Source organism: Saccostrea echinata, unplaced genomic scaffold (genome assembly GCF_033153115.1).
Source record: "Saccostrea echinata isolate AGI-Se365-2 ecotype Australia unplaced genomic scaffold, CSIRO_AGI_Sech_v1 ptg000043l, whole genome shotgun sequence".
Lineage (NCBI taxonomy): Eukaryota > Metazoa > Mollusca > Bivalvia > Ostreida > Ostreidae > Saccostrea > Saccostrea echinata.
The window spans coordinates 1,173,980-1,189,364 of NW_026889792.1; the positions used below are offsets into that span (position 1 = coordinate 1,173,980).

The 15,385-nt window shown below is 32.8% G+C and overlaps 1 protein-coding gene across 1 annotated transcript; it reads right to left on the reverse strand.

Moving 5' to 3' along the window:
* Positions 1-1,003: 1,003 nt before the first annotated feature.
* LOC133201256 (fatty acid-binding protein, adipocyte-like) lies at positions 1,004-14,980 on the reverse strand. Its single transcript, XM_061337050.1, has 4 exons — positions 14,811-14,980; positions 2,837-3,015; positions 2,111-2,221; positions 1,004-1,319 (listed from the first exon to the last, which is right to left on the reverse strand). The coding sequence occupies exons 1-4, from the start codon at positions 14,887-14,889 to the stop codon at positions 1,266-1,268; spliced, it is 423 nt and encodes a 140-aa protein (XP_061193034.1). The 5' UTR covers positions 14,890-14,980; the 3' UTR covers positions 1,004-1,265.
* Positions 14,981-15,385: the final 405 nt, after the last annotated feature.

The window sequence follows — 15,385 nt, forward strand, 5'->3', positions numbered from 1 at the left end:
TGTTTGACAATCAGATATGTATCTTAGGAATGGCAACCCACTCAGTCATTCTAAAAAAATCATAACAATTCCAACTTCAGTATTATTTTAGGCATTTTTTTTAAAAATAATGATCAACCGGGGAATATTAAAAAGGGCAATAATTGCTAAAGGCAATTCTCCAATTACTTGTTTAAACAGGCAATAAATGTACTTCAGAATGTTAAATTATCTTGCATAATAATGACAGAATACATTACTGCCTTCAAGAAAGGGAGTGGTAGCCAGAACAAATATCATTTATTTCATTTTAAAAAATGAATTTCATAATATAGTTGTGAACATCCATACGTAAAATTGAGGGAAAAAATCTTTTTCATAAATCAGTATTTCAGCGTACCATCGTGCTCAGGACATTTTGCTAAATATGAAATCAGTTTTAAGCTTTTAATTTCGAAAAAAAAAATCTTCAAAATCAATCCTTCAAAAACACAACAAATGTCAACTTACCTTCAAGGTTTACACTTAAACATACTAGTACTTAAAAAATACAGCACGTTTTTGTAAAAGTATTCATTTAAAATATTGTTGAAAGTATGCAAAATGCAGTTCATTATATTGGTGAAAGAATAATGAAATACTTTCATCACCTCAAATACTTACTAGTATTTCATATTTGGAGTCACAGATTGGCTTGTTCAAAAGTAAATTATTATTCATTGGTTCAGCATACAGCAACATAACTTTCATAAGAAATAAAGGAGAAAATATTCAGTGAAATATAACATTTTCAAATTTAGCTTCTTTTGATTAAATTATTTTATTTAAAAGTGATGGATATGCAATGAACGATAACTCATGCTAGTTCAGAAAGGGGTTATCAACAATATTCATGACTGTTATAAGAGGTTTCCAACGAAACAATCAAATTTTTCTTCACATTAAATAAAAATCCTTTGTACAGGGTTTATGAGATAAACGACTCGATTATTCACGGCCTTTTGTATGTTTTAATAAAAACACATTTAAACGGTATTATATACCATTTTATTTCAAAAGAATTACACGGACAATGAATGCAATGTGCTTTAAGCAGAGACTGAACCTAGATTATAAGGGATGCCTTGTCGACATCCTTGTATAAAGCAATGGACATTCAATGTTGCACAAAACACAACAGCTAATACAAACGGACTCGCTCGGAAAATTGTCCTATCATGACATGCGATATTTGTGCTTGGTCAGTTTTCACTTTCTCCTAGAGATGTGAACATATTTGAATTTGGTCAAGCAACTTTGTTGTACTTGGATAACATCGACAATCCATTACAGGTGGTTTGCTGGAAAAGAAAGAAGATTGATAGTTCAGTATGTGTTCATGGAACAAAACTCTCATCTGTAGGACAAATAAATCTAAGAAAATATTATTGGAGGATCTGTCATGATCAGATTTTCCCCTAAAAAGAACTCTAAACACCAAACATTTTCCCTGAATATTTTTTACTTGAACAAGGAACCATGATTCATGTAGTACCTATAATGTCATGACTACCAAATACATACCACAATGATCCCATACATACATGTACCACCATGATCCCATACATACCACCATTAGCCATACATACCACCTTTATCATGCTTTATCATACATGCAACCATGATCCCACACATATCACTAACATCCCACACATACCACCATCATTCCATACATATCACAAACATACCATACATACCCCCATTATAACATATATATCCCCATTATCCCCTACATACCACCATGATCCTGCACATATCACCAACATCCCATGCATACCACCATTATCCCATACATACCACCATTGATCCCACACGTACCACCTTTATCTCATAAATGCAACCATTATCCAATACACATGATCCCACACATACCACCATGATCCCACACATACCATCATGATCCCACACATACCATCATGATCCCATACATACCACCATGATTCCAAACATACCACCATGATACCATACAAACCACCATGATCCAATACATACCACCATGATCCCACACATATCACCAACATCCCATTCATACCACCATTATCCCATACATACCACCGTTATCCCATATATACAACCGTCACTCTATACATACCACCATCATGGTATCGTTCTCTAACCATCGTTTGATGTTCATTTCTGCTCCATGTAAATTCTCATTTGTATGTTTCTCTATGAGTTTATCACCTTCTAATTTGACAAGACTCTGTAAAGGTAAATATTCTAAAATCAATTTCCATCATTTTTCTTCATAAAGTAATAACACAGTTACTGGCACTCAGTATTGCTTAATTCATACAATATAAATTACGAATGTACATTCACATCAATTATTTCTCAGGTAAAGATGTACATGTAGTTGTAGGTAATATCGCATGATTTTCAAGAATGTGAATTTAATAATAAAAAAAAATTTAAAAAAAAAAAGCTAAATTTTCCTTTTCATTATATGATTGATATTTACATCCACTGAATATTATCTCCTTTATTTCTTAAGAAAACCATTGCCATTTATCAGCACCTCTACATATTTCTGGAGCAGTGGCTCTTCCATCAATGAAACGTACAATGAAGTGCGTATAAATAATACACTATTTCATCTATTAAATGCTATTTTGAATGAATATTTACACAAATATAAATATAAACAATAAAATGTCTTTCTTTCTTTCTTTGTTAGTGCGGGAATTAACGTTGCAGCTATTGCAGAAAAAAAATTACATAACCCGCTTACGCGGGTAATATATTTTTTCTGCAACAGCTGCAACATTAATTCCCGTACTAACAACCAAAGAAAACATTTTATTGTTTAAATTAGTACCTTCATTGGAGAACCGTCTAAGTCTGCAGAGTCGTAAGGTTCCCCTAACTTAAAGGTAAATTGTCTTCCAGCAGGTGCCCCAACAAGACCCACATTAATGGTCACTGTATCCCCATTTACAGCATAGGATATAGTTGTCCTCGCGTCATGGTACATCTGTTTCTTATCAGCCGGTAAACCTGAAATCATCAAACAGTATTATAAAACGTCTTCGCGTATTCTTCATGGTGCATATTTGAAAATATTTATCAATGCTGTGACATAATCTGATGCTTGAGTAGATGCAACGATTGCGTGTGGTCTTTTAATTTCCTAATGTAGCCCCAGTCACTTGACATTTGTTTCCACTAATGTCTCTTCTGAAATGTAAATAGCAATATGTTTTGTTTGAATTATATGTAGTATTTGGTCTCCTTTCCGAAGTGCTTATGAATTTTGAGACATAACCTTAAAGAATTTTCAGAAATTATGAAGTTCAATTTTCTATTAAAAAATGCTTTTTTCTGTTAATTGTTCAGAAGAGTTTACTAATCCTTTACAGCAGATTGTCAAGTTCACGATTTTTGGTGAGCTGTACAGAACCTTTAATGCACTTTTATTCAATTTTTTTGCACTCTGGAAAATTAAACGTAGGAAAAGAAGTCTTTAAAGAAGGAATAAAACATATAAACAAACTTAAAACAAAGAATGGTACCGAAAGTTGGCAACAAAACAGTAAATGCCACATGCTAATTTCCGTGTTAATTACGCGTCTGATCCCCAATGGTTGTGATCCAGATACTCGCATAAGTACTGTTGTTTGTGACTCATAATTTTCTGACTTTTGTGAATGAGTTGAAAAACATGTAACCTATTTGATGTTTGATAAGACTGCACTGATGACAGGATTAAAGACTTGATGGATATGAAATTTAATGCCATACTTAAATCATAATGAAAATAACATGCTCGTTGAAGCATTGAACGGAAATAGTAAAAATTCGGGGTTTCCACGTGCTCACATTCTTACCCCAAATTGTGTGACGTACTCTAAGCCAACAGAAATAGACAAATGTGGGATTTTTTTTTCGAATAATTATAATTTAAAGTTTCAAAACTTTTTTTTACCATGGTAACAGTGTGTTGATATTATTTAAGCAGGTATATTGCACAAGGAAAAAGGTATGTAACTACCATGGTAAGTCCATTCCCAGTTATAACAAAGCAGTATCCTTCAGCACACAACAAATCTGAAATTGGTCGGACATCTAATACAGTGGAGCCTCCTTAATCCGGACACCAATAATCCGGACTCTTCGACTTCCGGACAAAATTATTTGGGAACAATTTAAACTTAGATATATACCAGGTATGTTTCAGTAACTCACTGTAATCAAACATTGCAGGGGGGGGGGGGGTATTTGTCCATGAAGTAACAAAATGCATACATAGCTTAATTTTCCTCATACATTGTATTCAAAGAAATAACTTGACGATAGGGCAACTTTTACACCATATTTGGCCACGAAAATATACATGGTTATGTATAGAAACAAGAATTTACATGATATGTTGCATGAAAATGTTACGATGTTCATTAAAAATTAATATTCTTTGCCAGACTCATATGTCAATTCCATGTGATCATTTTTCAAAAGGATGCATGACGTAATAGCTAGTGAAGCAAAACAGAATTTCTATTCTCGAGGTGTATGACAATTACTCAGAAAATCACCAGATTTCTGCAATAATTCTGAATTAATATATTGGTACCATAATCACTGCTTATCGTATTTCCTACATACAGGAAAATGTATGATCATGAAATCGAGAGGTAGACGGTAACTATACTAATGATATAAAGTTCCATCAATTGGAGAATCTGCTAAAATTATTTCATCATTGTATAATGACACAATCTCCACGAATTACAAAAACTGTATCATATTGTAATATTAAGTTAACCATCAATTAATGATGAACGAAAAGAGGGTGTTGCAGAAACTCGTGACATTTAAATACCCACGACGCATTAAGAGTTATCTCTAAATATAGATAATGCTACGTACATGTAGATGACTTTATTTATACGGCGGGTATGTCCAGCTTGTTATAAAAAAAAAAACATTTCACATTTAACGTTTATTTCATGCATAGTGTTTCCTATCTTATTGATTTATCCGACTATAAATAAAAATTATCCTATCCTATAGACTGGCGACCTGATAGTAAACTTTTTTTTCACATCTATGGTCACTATCGCCATATTGCACGCGAAAAGTTAGAACGATAAAATGCACAATTAATGGCAAGTGCATCTCGCACATCATTTTGAAAGATGTGCTGTAGACAGCATGCGTTAATATTTTTTAATATGTATATAAAAATGTGTCCAATAATCACGCTGTTGATGCAATATCCAAAAAATTCCATGGAGTCATTTCAATTTAGTTGTTTCTGGTCAATTCTGAGCAACTAATTAACAGAACAATAATGAAACGAAATGAGTATGAAAAAATTAAATTATTTAAAATGATAGTACTTTATTTTTAAGACATCGCCACTAAATATATTTGTCATTGTTAACATGTATAGAAACATTTAGATCACAATATCAAGGAAAACAATTTAATTCTGCATGCATTTAAACTTCACGACATCTCCCCCTCTCTTTCTCTCTCAAGAGAGATGTTACATTGTACTTCCATTATTTAAAGGTGCTTGGACACAGATTTGAAGTTAATATTTTCTCAAATTTTCTATATAATTTCATGACTTATGTGTTGCTTTAGCATTTCATACTAAAATATCATAAAAAATCTTATTTCATCTAGAAGTTACTAAAACTTCGAATTTCTGGACGTGTTGGATCGACACATCCTTGCGCTTTCACATATTTTAATTTTATTCTTAATACTTAAGAAAAGTGGCAATTTTGTTGTGTATTAATGAAAAATATTAAAACTATAATCCAGAAAATTCAGAGTAGAAATGTTCGAAAGCAAATCCCACCCACAGTATTATAAGTCCGTTCTCAGTGGTGTGTGCAGAGTTTAACAATTGAACACACCCGGTGAATCGTAAACATTAACAATAACAGAGCTCGTGCCCTGTTTACAAAATCAGTTTACGTTTCACGGTTGTGTTCAATTTGTTAAACTCTGTACACATGTCATGGACTAACAATACTGGTGGGTTGGTTTTGCTTTCGAACATTTCTACTCTGAATTTCCTGTATTATAGATGTAATATTTTTCATTGATACATAACAAATCGCTTCTTTTCTTAAATATTAAGGATATTCCAATAATTTGATTTCACAGGAAAATATAATTGAAAACTTATTTTATCTGGAAATTATCTGGAGTTTAACAAATTGAACACAACCGTGAAACGTAAACTGATTTTGTAAACAGGGCACGAGCTCTGTTATTGTTAATGTTTACGATTCACCGGGTGTGTTCAATTGTTAAACTCTGCACACACCACTGAGAACGGACTTACAATACTGAGAGTGGGATTTGCTTTCGAACATTTCTACTCTGAATTTTCTGGGTTATATTTTTTGACTTATTTTGCTAAGTGGCTAATTTACACTTCATTTAATGGCAAATTGGTAGTCGATATGCAGTTTCTAAATATTTTTCTACATTGTGCTGTATATACCGTTGTATCTGAAAAAAATTTAAGACCGTTTTCTGTTACTTGAATTTTTTCTTTTAAACTGCTACATTTTTAGGGAAAATAACAAAGGAACTGCAACACCCTCTTTTGAAAAGTACGTGCATGTTCGACCACTAATAATATCAAAAGAACAATTTAGCATCCAATAATGAAATAAGTAGACAAAGGACGCAAACTCTGCATAATACAAGTTCTAGCATATGTATATGTATCGGTTTTTATAAGATAAAAGATTTTTTTTCATGTGACTTGTAACAATATGAACAGAAAAAATGACAAAAAGTAATATGGTTAGGTTATACATGTACATGCAATTTCATTATAAAAAGTCATATGACATTGACTTAGGATATTTTTATGTTCCTGCTAAAAATTTCTTTCGAAGAAAAAAAAATGATTTCCACATGTTCAAGTTAAACTAAGCTAAAGACTCCAGTCTGCTTTCTCAATGAAATTTTTTTTTTCGTCAGACTATTTGTTTACTTTTATTTTCTTCTTTTTCGGAGTCTCTCTGCTCTGTAGCTTGAGGTTCAAGTCGTTGACTCAGGATAACAGAAAAGTGGGCATACCAGGTTTCAGATTTATAAGAATTACAAAGACTTTTCTGGAACAAGATTATCATTTGTAAATCAGGGAATAGACAATGATATTGTGTAAATTAATATGTCATGGGTCTTAACATTATCGGATCATCAAGGGGCACTCCCATAATCACACATGTCCGACAGAAACTGAAATGTGTCATCATTCTCTACTTTGTACATTGATTAATGATTCACAATATTGCAGCCTTGCAATGATGTAAATCTTGACTTATGGGTGGGATGAAAAATCTGCTTCTGAATCAATGTTTACTGGTATTTTAAAGAGATGTTAGTACGGTATGAATATTTATTCGTCATTTATTGGTGAACCAAAATATGCAATTGTTCTAATGTATTGTTATTAAGCAAAACTACGGTTTATTCTGTCCCACGGGGTTTCAACGGAAAATATCACTAAATGTCTTGCACGAAAATTCGACTTTCTAATTCAAATATTTATTTTCTTGATTACTAACTTACAGCTAGCCAAGGTTCTTAATCAAAAAAAAAATTAGATCCTTCAATAACAAGAAAAAATATTTTGAAAAATTTGCCCCCTCCAGATTAAAACTGTACTAACATCACCCGTTTAAACAAAAATGCATAGACTGTTTCCTAAAAATGTTTCATTTAATGGTACATCCTGGTATCTTTCTTGAATGTGGGGTCATTATCTGATAGATTGAAATTTTCTTTACAAGTAATTTTTTCCATAAAAGGTTAAAATTTGTAATTTTCCCCGAAGAATATTTAAATTGAAATTTGAAGATAATGACCAGTGATCATACCCCAAAATCCATTTAAACAATACAAATTATGAGAAGAACCAACACGGAGGAATCAAGTGCCATAGAGGAGTATGCATCCCCTGCCGATCGGTCACATCCGCCGATTGCTCCTTGTCATGAACAGGTAAGGGGAAAATTTGCAGTCAATTCAGTGTGATAATAATGGCCTAACAATTTGTATGAAAGATACCAGTCAACATTCGACCCAACGCCAAATATTTCATGCAAACAAGGTAATTGTATCCACCATAGAATATGCGAAATGTTGACTTTATGCAAAATTGTTGATATTTTGTATCCCCAACTTAACTGTCAATAGCCAGCTTTGTTTTAGAAATTGTTCGTACGTAGAATAAGTTTTTTGTATCAAATCAATTGGGAAAGACAAACTCAAGCATCAACCTCGGAATACTTGTGTGTAGAATCGGAATGCTTTTAACGAAATAAGTTTGCAGATGACCAATGACAATGTAATGTATCGTCGGAAATGATTGTATAAAGTAATTAAAGGAAGCACGTTTTGATATAATGAGTTTGGTAAAAATTTGTGAAAACATTTTCTTATAAATTTCATGGTTATAGGATGCCCAAAATCCAGAGAAGTAGGGATTTGATCATACCTTCTGCCCCCCCCCCCCTTTTCAATTTTTAGTTTCAAATTATTTCACAACATGGTACAATTATAGTCAATTTATATCTATTTGGGGAATTAAGTTTTTTTTCAAGTTTTTCAATTGGATTTCAATAAAAATATATAAGTGTAGATTTGAGTACAATAAAAAAATCAAGGCTAATTAAATGGGAGAGGAATTTCATGATTAATATGCGTTTTAGCAAAACTTTAGTTTGTAAAACTGTTCTACAGATTTCTAAAACATAATATTTTGAGTAGAGCCTATTTCCTTAATGTCACATAATTACATGGATATCTGAATGTGGTATCAAATATTTATTTATAGAGAAATAAACTCCTTACACAATCACTTAATGATCTGATGGGTAATTACTGAAAAGAGACACTCGGTTTCATCTTCTCCACACCTCGTTTTTTCCCCCTCATTCAATTTTTTCTACTTTGGGATAAACCGTATTCTTTAAAATTTATACACTCATTATACACTCATTTATACAAATCTTAAAACTGTATATTAGTTCAGAAATAGCACATTTCTTTATTTGACCGTATTTTCTCAGTTGCATCTTTTGAAAGGATACATCTTGTAAGATTTATTGTATCTCAAATATGATTTTTTTTTTCATGAGGGCCAAATCGTAGAAAATTCCCTTATCCATCTCTATAAACTTCAGAAGATACACCAAAGGAAAATGATACATGCAAATAAAAATAATAATTATGCTACATCTTTTGCCGCGTTGCTTTTTTTTTTTAAATTTTGAAATTATGGCGGCCATATACTACCTCTGGTGCATTTTTTTTTATTTTTTACAATTTGTTACAAGTAAATACGTCTTCTACTCTTTATAACAAAGCACTTTATAAATTTTTAGGTTTTTCTAAAAAAAAAAAAAAAAAAAAAAAAAAAAAAAAAAAAAACGAAAAACAAACCAAAGAAAGACACCCCCCCCCCCCAAAAAAAAGCGTGAAAGATATTACGGTGCCCTAGACTGCTAGTGCACCTGTACTTTCAATTTACATGCTATACTTGTATCTATTGTGTTTACAAAGTTTTACTTCAATATGATTTGACCCTTGTACATATTATTCTTAGTACAGTTCTCCTTTCTGCTTGAACTTTCAGTAAGGCGTGACATTCTCGGCGATACATAATAAGCATCTCTCAAATGGTGACCTAGATTCTCATTGGTTAATAAATTAATAACATTAGCAACTTTAGATTGTTGTTGGCAAACGATGATATGGCAAAAGCCGCAGCTCTTTACTGTAAGAAACGATGTCATTGGTTCTTTGCGTCACTCGTTGACGTCTGACCAATTGTGTATTTCACCCATGAATGAAAAGCTGTGAAAATTTCAGTATTGATGAGCTAATCTGGCAAGCAATGGGAATCTAGGTCACCATTTGAGAGATGCTAATTATGTATCGCCGAGAATGTCACGCCTTACTGAAACTTCAAGCAGAAAAGAGAATTGTACTATTTCAAAACAATCTATAGTCCGAAGAGAAGTGACACTTTCAATTATAGTTTTATACGTATGATTAGAAAAAAAATTCCAGTGTTTTTCTATATTCTTTGAGGAGATACTATTCCCTGCTGTAAATGAAATACCTTATTTTACTGATTTTCCTGCCCATTATTTTACTGAGTTTCCAGACCATTATTTTACTGATTTTTCTGCCGATTATTTTACTGATTTTTCTACCAATTATTTTACTGGATATCCTGCCCATTATCTTACTTAGTTTCCTGCCCATTATTTTTCAGAGTTTCCTGCCCATTATTTTACCGATGCTTCCTGCCATTGTCTTTGCATCATTTGTTGTGTATCAGGAGGGAGCAATGTGCTTTAATTTTTAATTTAATTTAAGCGTCCGGTAGACTATGATTTTGCCTCAGTATAGTTTACAAGTTTGATCACCTAGCTCATGCAATCTGTGCTTCATCAATTTAATTCTTCATCATGCCTGTTATTTTTATATGAACGTTTATCTGAGTGTGTATACAGAGTCTCCGATTTTAGAGATACCTTTGTACAAAAGAATGTTACTTTGTATGTTTAAATATACACCAATTCCTATTAAGATTATATATATATATATATATATATATATATATATATATATATATATATATATATATATATATATATATATAGACAGAGAGAGAGAGAGAATTGTTTTGTCTAGCATAAGTTTAGCAGGCCTATCGTTGAAATCTAAAGGGTTATAAATTTTCTTAGTTCCTTGTTTAAAAAGATGATATAAAATAAAAATAAATAAAAATTACATGTCCTTATTTTTATAAGAATAAGTCTGTAGGCAAGGAAGTGGTTCAAAACTTCAGAAAGCTAAACTAAATGGCCTGCTGTTGTAACGTCCCGGTATTGATTTCCTGTCCTTTCCTTTGCGTAGTTGAGGCTATACTTAGCCTAACTTTGACAGACTGTCCCAATAGAACTTCCGGTTTGTCCCCAGGTACTAGGTCAAATCCCTCAAGGTATCTCTACACCACCTCCCACCTTAGATCATTATTAACTGTTTTTTATATTACCGTTACAGCTTTATTTTTCAAAGTACATGTGTATTGATAAAGATAACCACATTTTTACAGTATATAAAAGATATGCTTCAAGTGTATATGTAATTTCCATACGTAATCGTTCATGCAGACAGAACAAAATAAATTATTTTTTACTGAAAAAATAAACATCGAATTTCGATACTTTTCGATTAAAAACGAAATACGATATAAAAGTAAAAATACATGTATGCTAATATGCCATTGGGAACAAAGTCATGTTTTTTTTTTCTTATTTAAATAACAATATGCAAATTAAGCACGTTAGAACTACAAGTTAGCCGCACAGAGCTTTTTCTTTAGTTGACAGGTATTCTTATCATTGAGAAAATGATTCCTGATCTTCACATTCAATGAATAAAATGCAAACATTAGGCCTGAAGTAGTCATTGACCTGTATGAAAAGATCAGAACACGATAAGGCTTGTCATCATAGCGAAATTCTAAAACAAGGGAATGGTGATCGATCCCCGTGGTGATGGTATGCAGGAATTCGGTTAATGTTGGTTTTTGTGCACATTTGGTAACGTAATAGTCAAAAGTGATGGTAATCTACCGAGATAGTATGGCTGCATCTCAGGCTATCTCTCTGACACGCCAGACAATAAATTTATGCCATGATATTGAATGTTATGAAGAAAATACATGTACATGTATGTGACACTCAAATTTAAGCTTAGCGTTTTTATAGTGACCATTGCCTTCAAAGATCCACATTAGACAAAGTCAGTAATTGCTCTTTCTTCGCTATATCGCTCTAAGACATAGGCTCCATGTATTCTCTCAAACTTTGTATGAAGCAGGCTTGTTGGTGTGTGAGGGGGAACAAAAAAACCATAATGGTAACTCTATATAAAGCAGGCTTGTTGGAGTGCGAGGCGGAACAAAAAACCCTTAATGGTGACTTTATATAAAGCAGGCTTGTTGGAGTGTGAGGCGGAACAAAAAACCCATATAATGGTGACTTTATATATAAAGCAGATTTGTTGGGGTGTGTGAGGCGGAACAAAAAACCCATATAATGGTGACTTTATATAAAGCAGGCTTGTTGCAGTGCGAGGCGGAACAAAAACCCTAACGCAGGGTTTTTGGAGTGTGAGGGTGAACAAAAAACCCTTAATGGTGACTTTATATAAAGCAGGCTTGTTGGGGTGCGAGGGGAACAAAAACCCATAATGGTCACTTAATATAAAGCAGGCTTGTTGGAGTTTGAGAGGGATATAAAAACCTATATGATGACTTTATATAAAGCAGGCTTGTTGGAGTGGAAGGGGAACAAAAACCCATAATTGTGGCTTGAAAAGATATTTGGTTCTCTTTCAAGATTCCGTAACAACTTCAACTCGAAGGGTATGAGAAAGACATCCAATAGATGGATCATCAATACAAACTTAACTTCTTCGGGCTCAGATATATTATTATAGTGACCAAATGAATAATCCATCTAGCTACATTGTAGAGGCACAAAAACCATACTCGCTGTTCAGCTACATATTTGCAGAAAAAAAATCCGTACAATTGTATTTCAGAAGGACCGAACGACTACATCGTTTTAAAAAAATGTTTCGACCACATTGGCGTTCAACATAAATATATTTATGTTCCTTAGTTTGTATAACCTTGCCAAGGAGACTGAGCTCGTTTTTTGCTCAAAGCAGGCGAAATGAGAACACATGTATTAGAATGAATAATGTCATTTATTTTGTAAATGACAAAAAGATATATACAACACAGGGGGTCATACATAAACATGTAACTATAGTAATAACACATGTGGTGCTGAACACAATCATGACCCCCTATAATACTACATATGATAATAAATATCTACACAAAACAACAGATAGGGGGCCAAAGGACTAGAGATATTATGCAACACATGTACAAAAAATACATGACAGACCCCCTACTGTAAACACATATGTAAAAAATAGTAGCATCAATAAACTGCCTGCCCACAAAAAAGGTGGGTAATCTCCATTTTCAACTGTTTCTTGTACAATTACAATTTCATTGAAAGATATGTTTAACTGATGAAATTACATAAACACATTGATATTGGTAGTTTAACAGAATCATTTCGGAGTTTTGGTGGTTGTAAATCACGTGACGGTAGAAGACCTTTTTTCCATTTGTCACTTTGGTGTTCCTTATTTAGATAGTCTAAGTGATCTGCATTTTGGAAACTTGGTGCGATTTGTTATAAAACATGTGTAATATTTACAAATCTTCATCACAAAAAAATCAGGCCTGGGAAACTATAACACATTTTTATTTTTATTTTTTTTATTTTACAGGTCTTAATGATAAAAATATATGATACGACATATATAACAGAATTGACTTATAGTGCCATAAAAGAAAAAGTGGGAAGTGCAGCAAGTGCAAACATAGATACTTGATAACATTTAGTCCAAACTACTGTGCAAGAAAAAGTTCTTTACAGCAATTTTACGTCAATTGACAATTCTAATTATAAGCTACATGCATATTTAATACTTTTTAAGTTTTATAATTCAGAAATAATTCTTTGGAGTTGAACATTATTATTTCAGAATTAAATCAAAATTGCTATAAATCGACATTCAAAAACTCGAATGCCATATGCATTAAAAAAGGAAAATAAATGTCAATTAAAATGAATTTGGGCGACATCGTTATCTCAAGTTATACAGGGACGTAGCATCGTTTTTGAAAGGGGGGGGGGGGCAGCCAGAGAAAAAAATTCAACCTACCTGGAAAAAAAAAGCTTGACAAGCAAAAAAAAAAAAATTCTTACAATACCAAATTTTACCCATACACTACTACATAAACCCTTATTTGACTATTCTACAACAAAAAGTGGAGTGGGCACCGGCCTTTCAATTAACATTTCAAATAGTAAATAAAGTCTTTGGAAAAAAGTGCCCCCCTGTTGCTACGTGCCTGTTATTCATGTATATAGTGTAACGCCATTTACACAAATAAATACAGATATCAAAAGAATTATAGACATACTTTCGAATGACCTTGATCATTTATACTTGTCCGATCAAGGTCATTCAAAAATAAGTTTTCATGAAATCTGCCCATATAATGCTGAATATCTCGATATATGTCGGGGGGAAAAGGCGCACTTTCACGAGAAAATAATTTGTCATACATTCATCAACCATTTTATAAATCTTAAGTCGCATTGCTAAAAAAAAAAAAAAAAATAAGGACAGAAGTTACCAATTTAATGAAATCGGTAAGCACATTGTGCATTATAAAAATCTTATTTTCTTTAGTGCATTTTTCACCGCCTATGTTTTGTTTCTATGTATGCGATGCTTTAGTTCTTTACGAAAGGAAAGGCGTTGATGATAGTCGTTACAGATAGAAGATGGTAGGTTACGTTATTCTTGCATACTACTATCACAAGAATGCCAAGAAAATCTTTGATCCAGATTCTTCACATAACGCCTGAGGAAACGCGTGAAAAGAATACTAAAGTCTGTATAGAGTTTGACGGGTATATGAGACTCTAAACCAATTTTAATTGACAAAATTAAAAAGTGCAATGACCTTAAAAAATCTTAATGCACAAGTATGGATTTTTTCAAAATTCTGATCCTTGTCTTATAACTCTTGCAATCTTAAAAAAAAATTCAAAGGTAAGAAATTGAGAATATGTATTCGTATCTAAGGTTTTCCAATTGCTTTTAACTTCCTAAGAATTAAATATACTATAATTACCTACCTAAAGCGTCAGCCATTTCCTCAAATCCCTCTTTGGACACTTCCTGCCAGCAACCCACATATTGCTGTAATCCAGCCATGATTTATTTGTAAATATATTTGTTTATTATATTTCAGATGATGATTTCTACAATTTATAGACAGACATTCAGTTGAAGCTCATTGCCGGCCTGCCTTTGCCTAGACAGGAGTCAGTTCCGCTGTAATATATATAGGTAGTCGCACCGCTCGCGGTCAGCAGGTGCGCGTGCTGCTGATTCTGTTCTGTCAACTTCTCCAAGTCAGTATAGTGTGATCGATTGTGTCAAATGACCCATCAGCAGCGGTGATAGAGAGACAAAAAACTTAATGCATCCAGATTCAATCTTTAATTGTGCGAATAAAATTGCGTGTCTCTATGATATTCCAAAATCAAATAAATTGATTTAACCCAGGAAAATGTGCATTTTGATTTACCGTTTGTTTCAATGGGTAGTTTTTTTTAGACCCCCAGCCACAGATAGCAGGATAAGGCTTGTTTTCGCCTCCACGTCTGCGAGAGATTTCATCCAACCTGGATTTTCAAATGTAGATAAC

Excerpts from the sequence above, each read along its gene's own strand:
- LOC133201256 (XM_061337050.1), bottom strand. The coding sequence starts at position 14,889 with ATGGCTGGATTACAGCAATATGTGGGTTGCTGGCAGGAAGTGTCCAAA. Across the intron at positions 3,016-14,810 it reads GGAAATGGCTGACGCTTTAG|GTTTACCGGCTGATAAGAAA; the intron begins GTAGGTAATTAT and ends TGATGATTTCAG. Across the intron at positions 1,320-2,110 it reads AGAACGATACCATGATGGTG|CAAACCACCTGTAATGGATT; the intron begins GTATGTATAGAG and ends TTTCTTTTCCAG.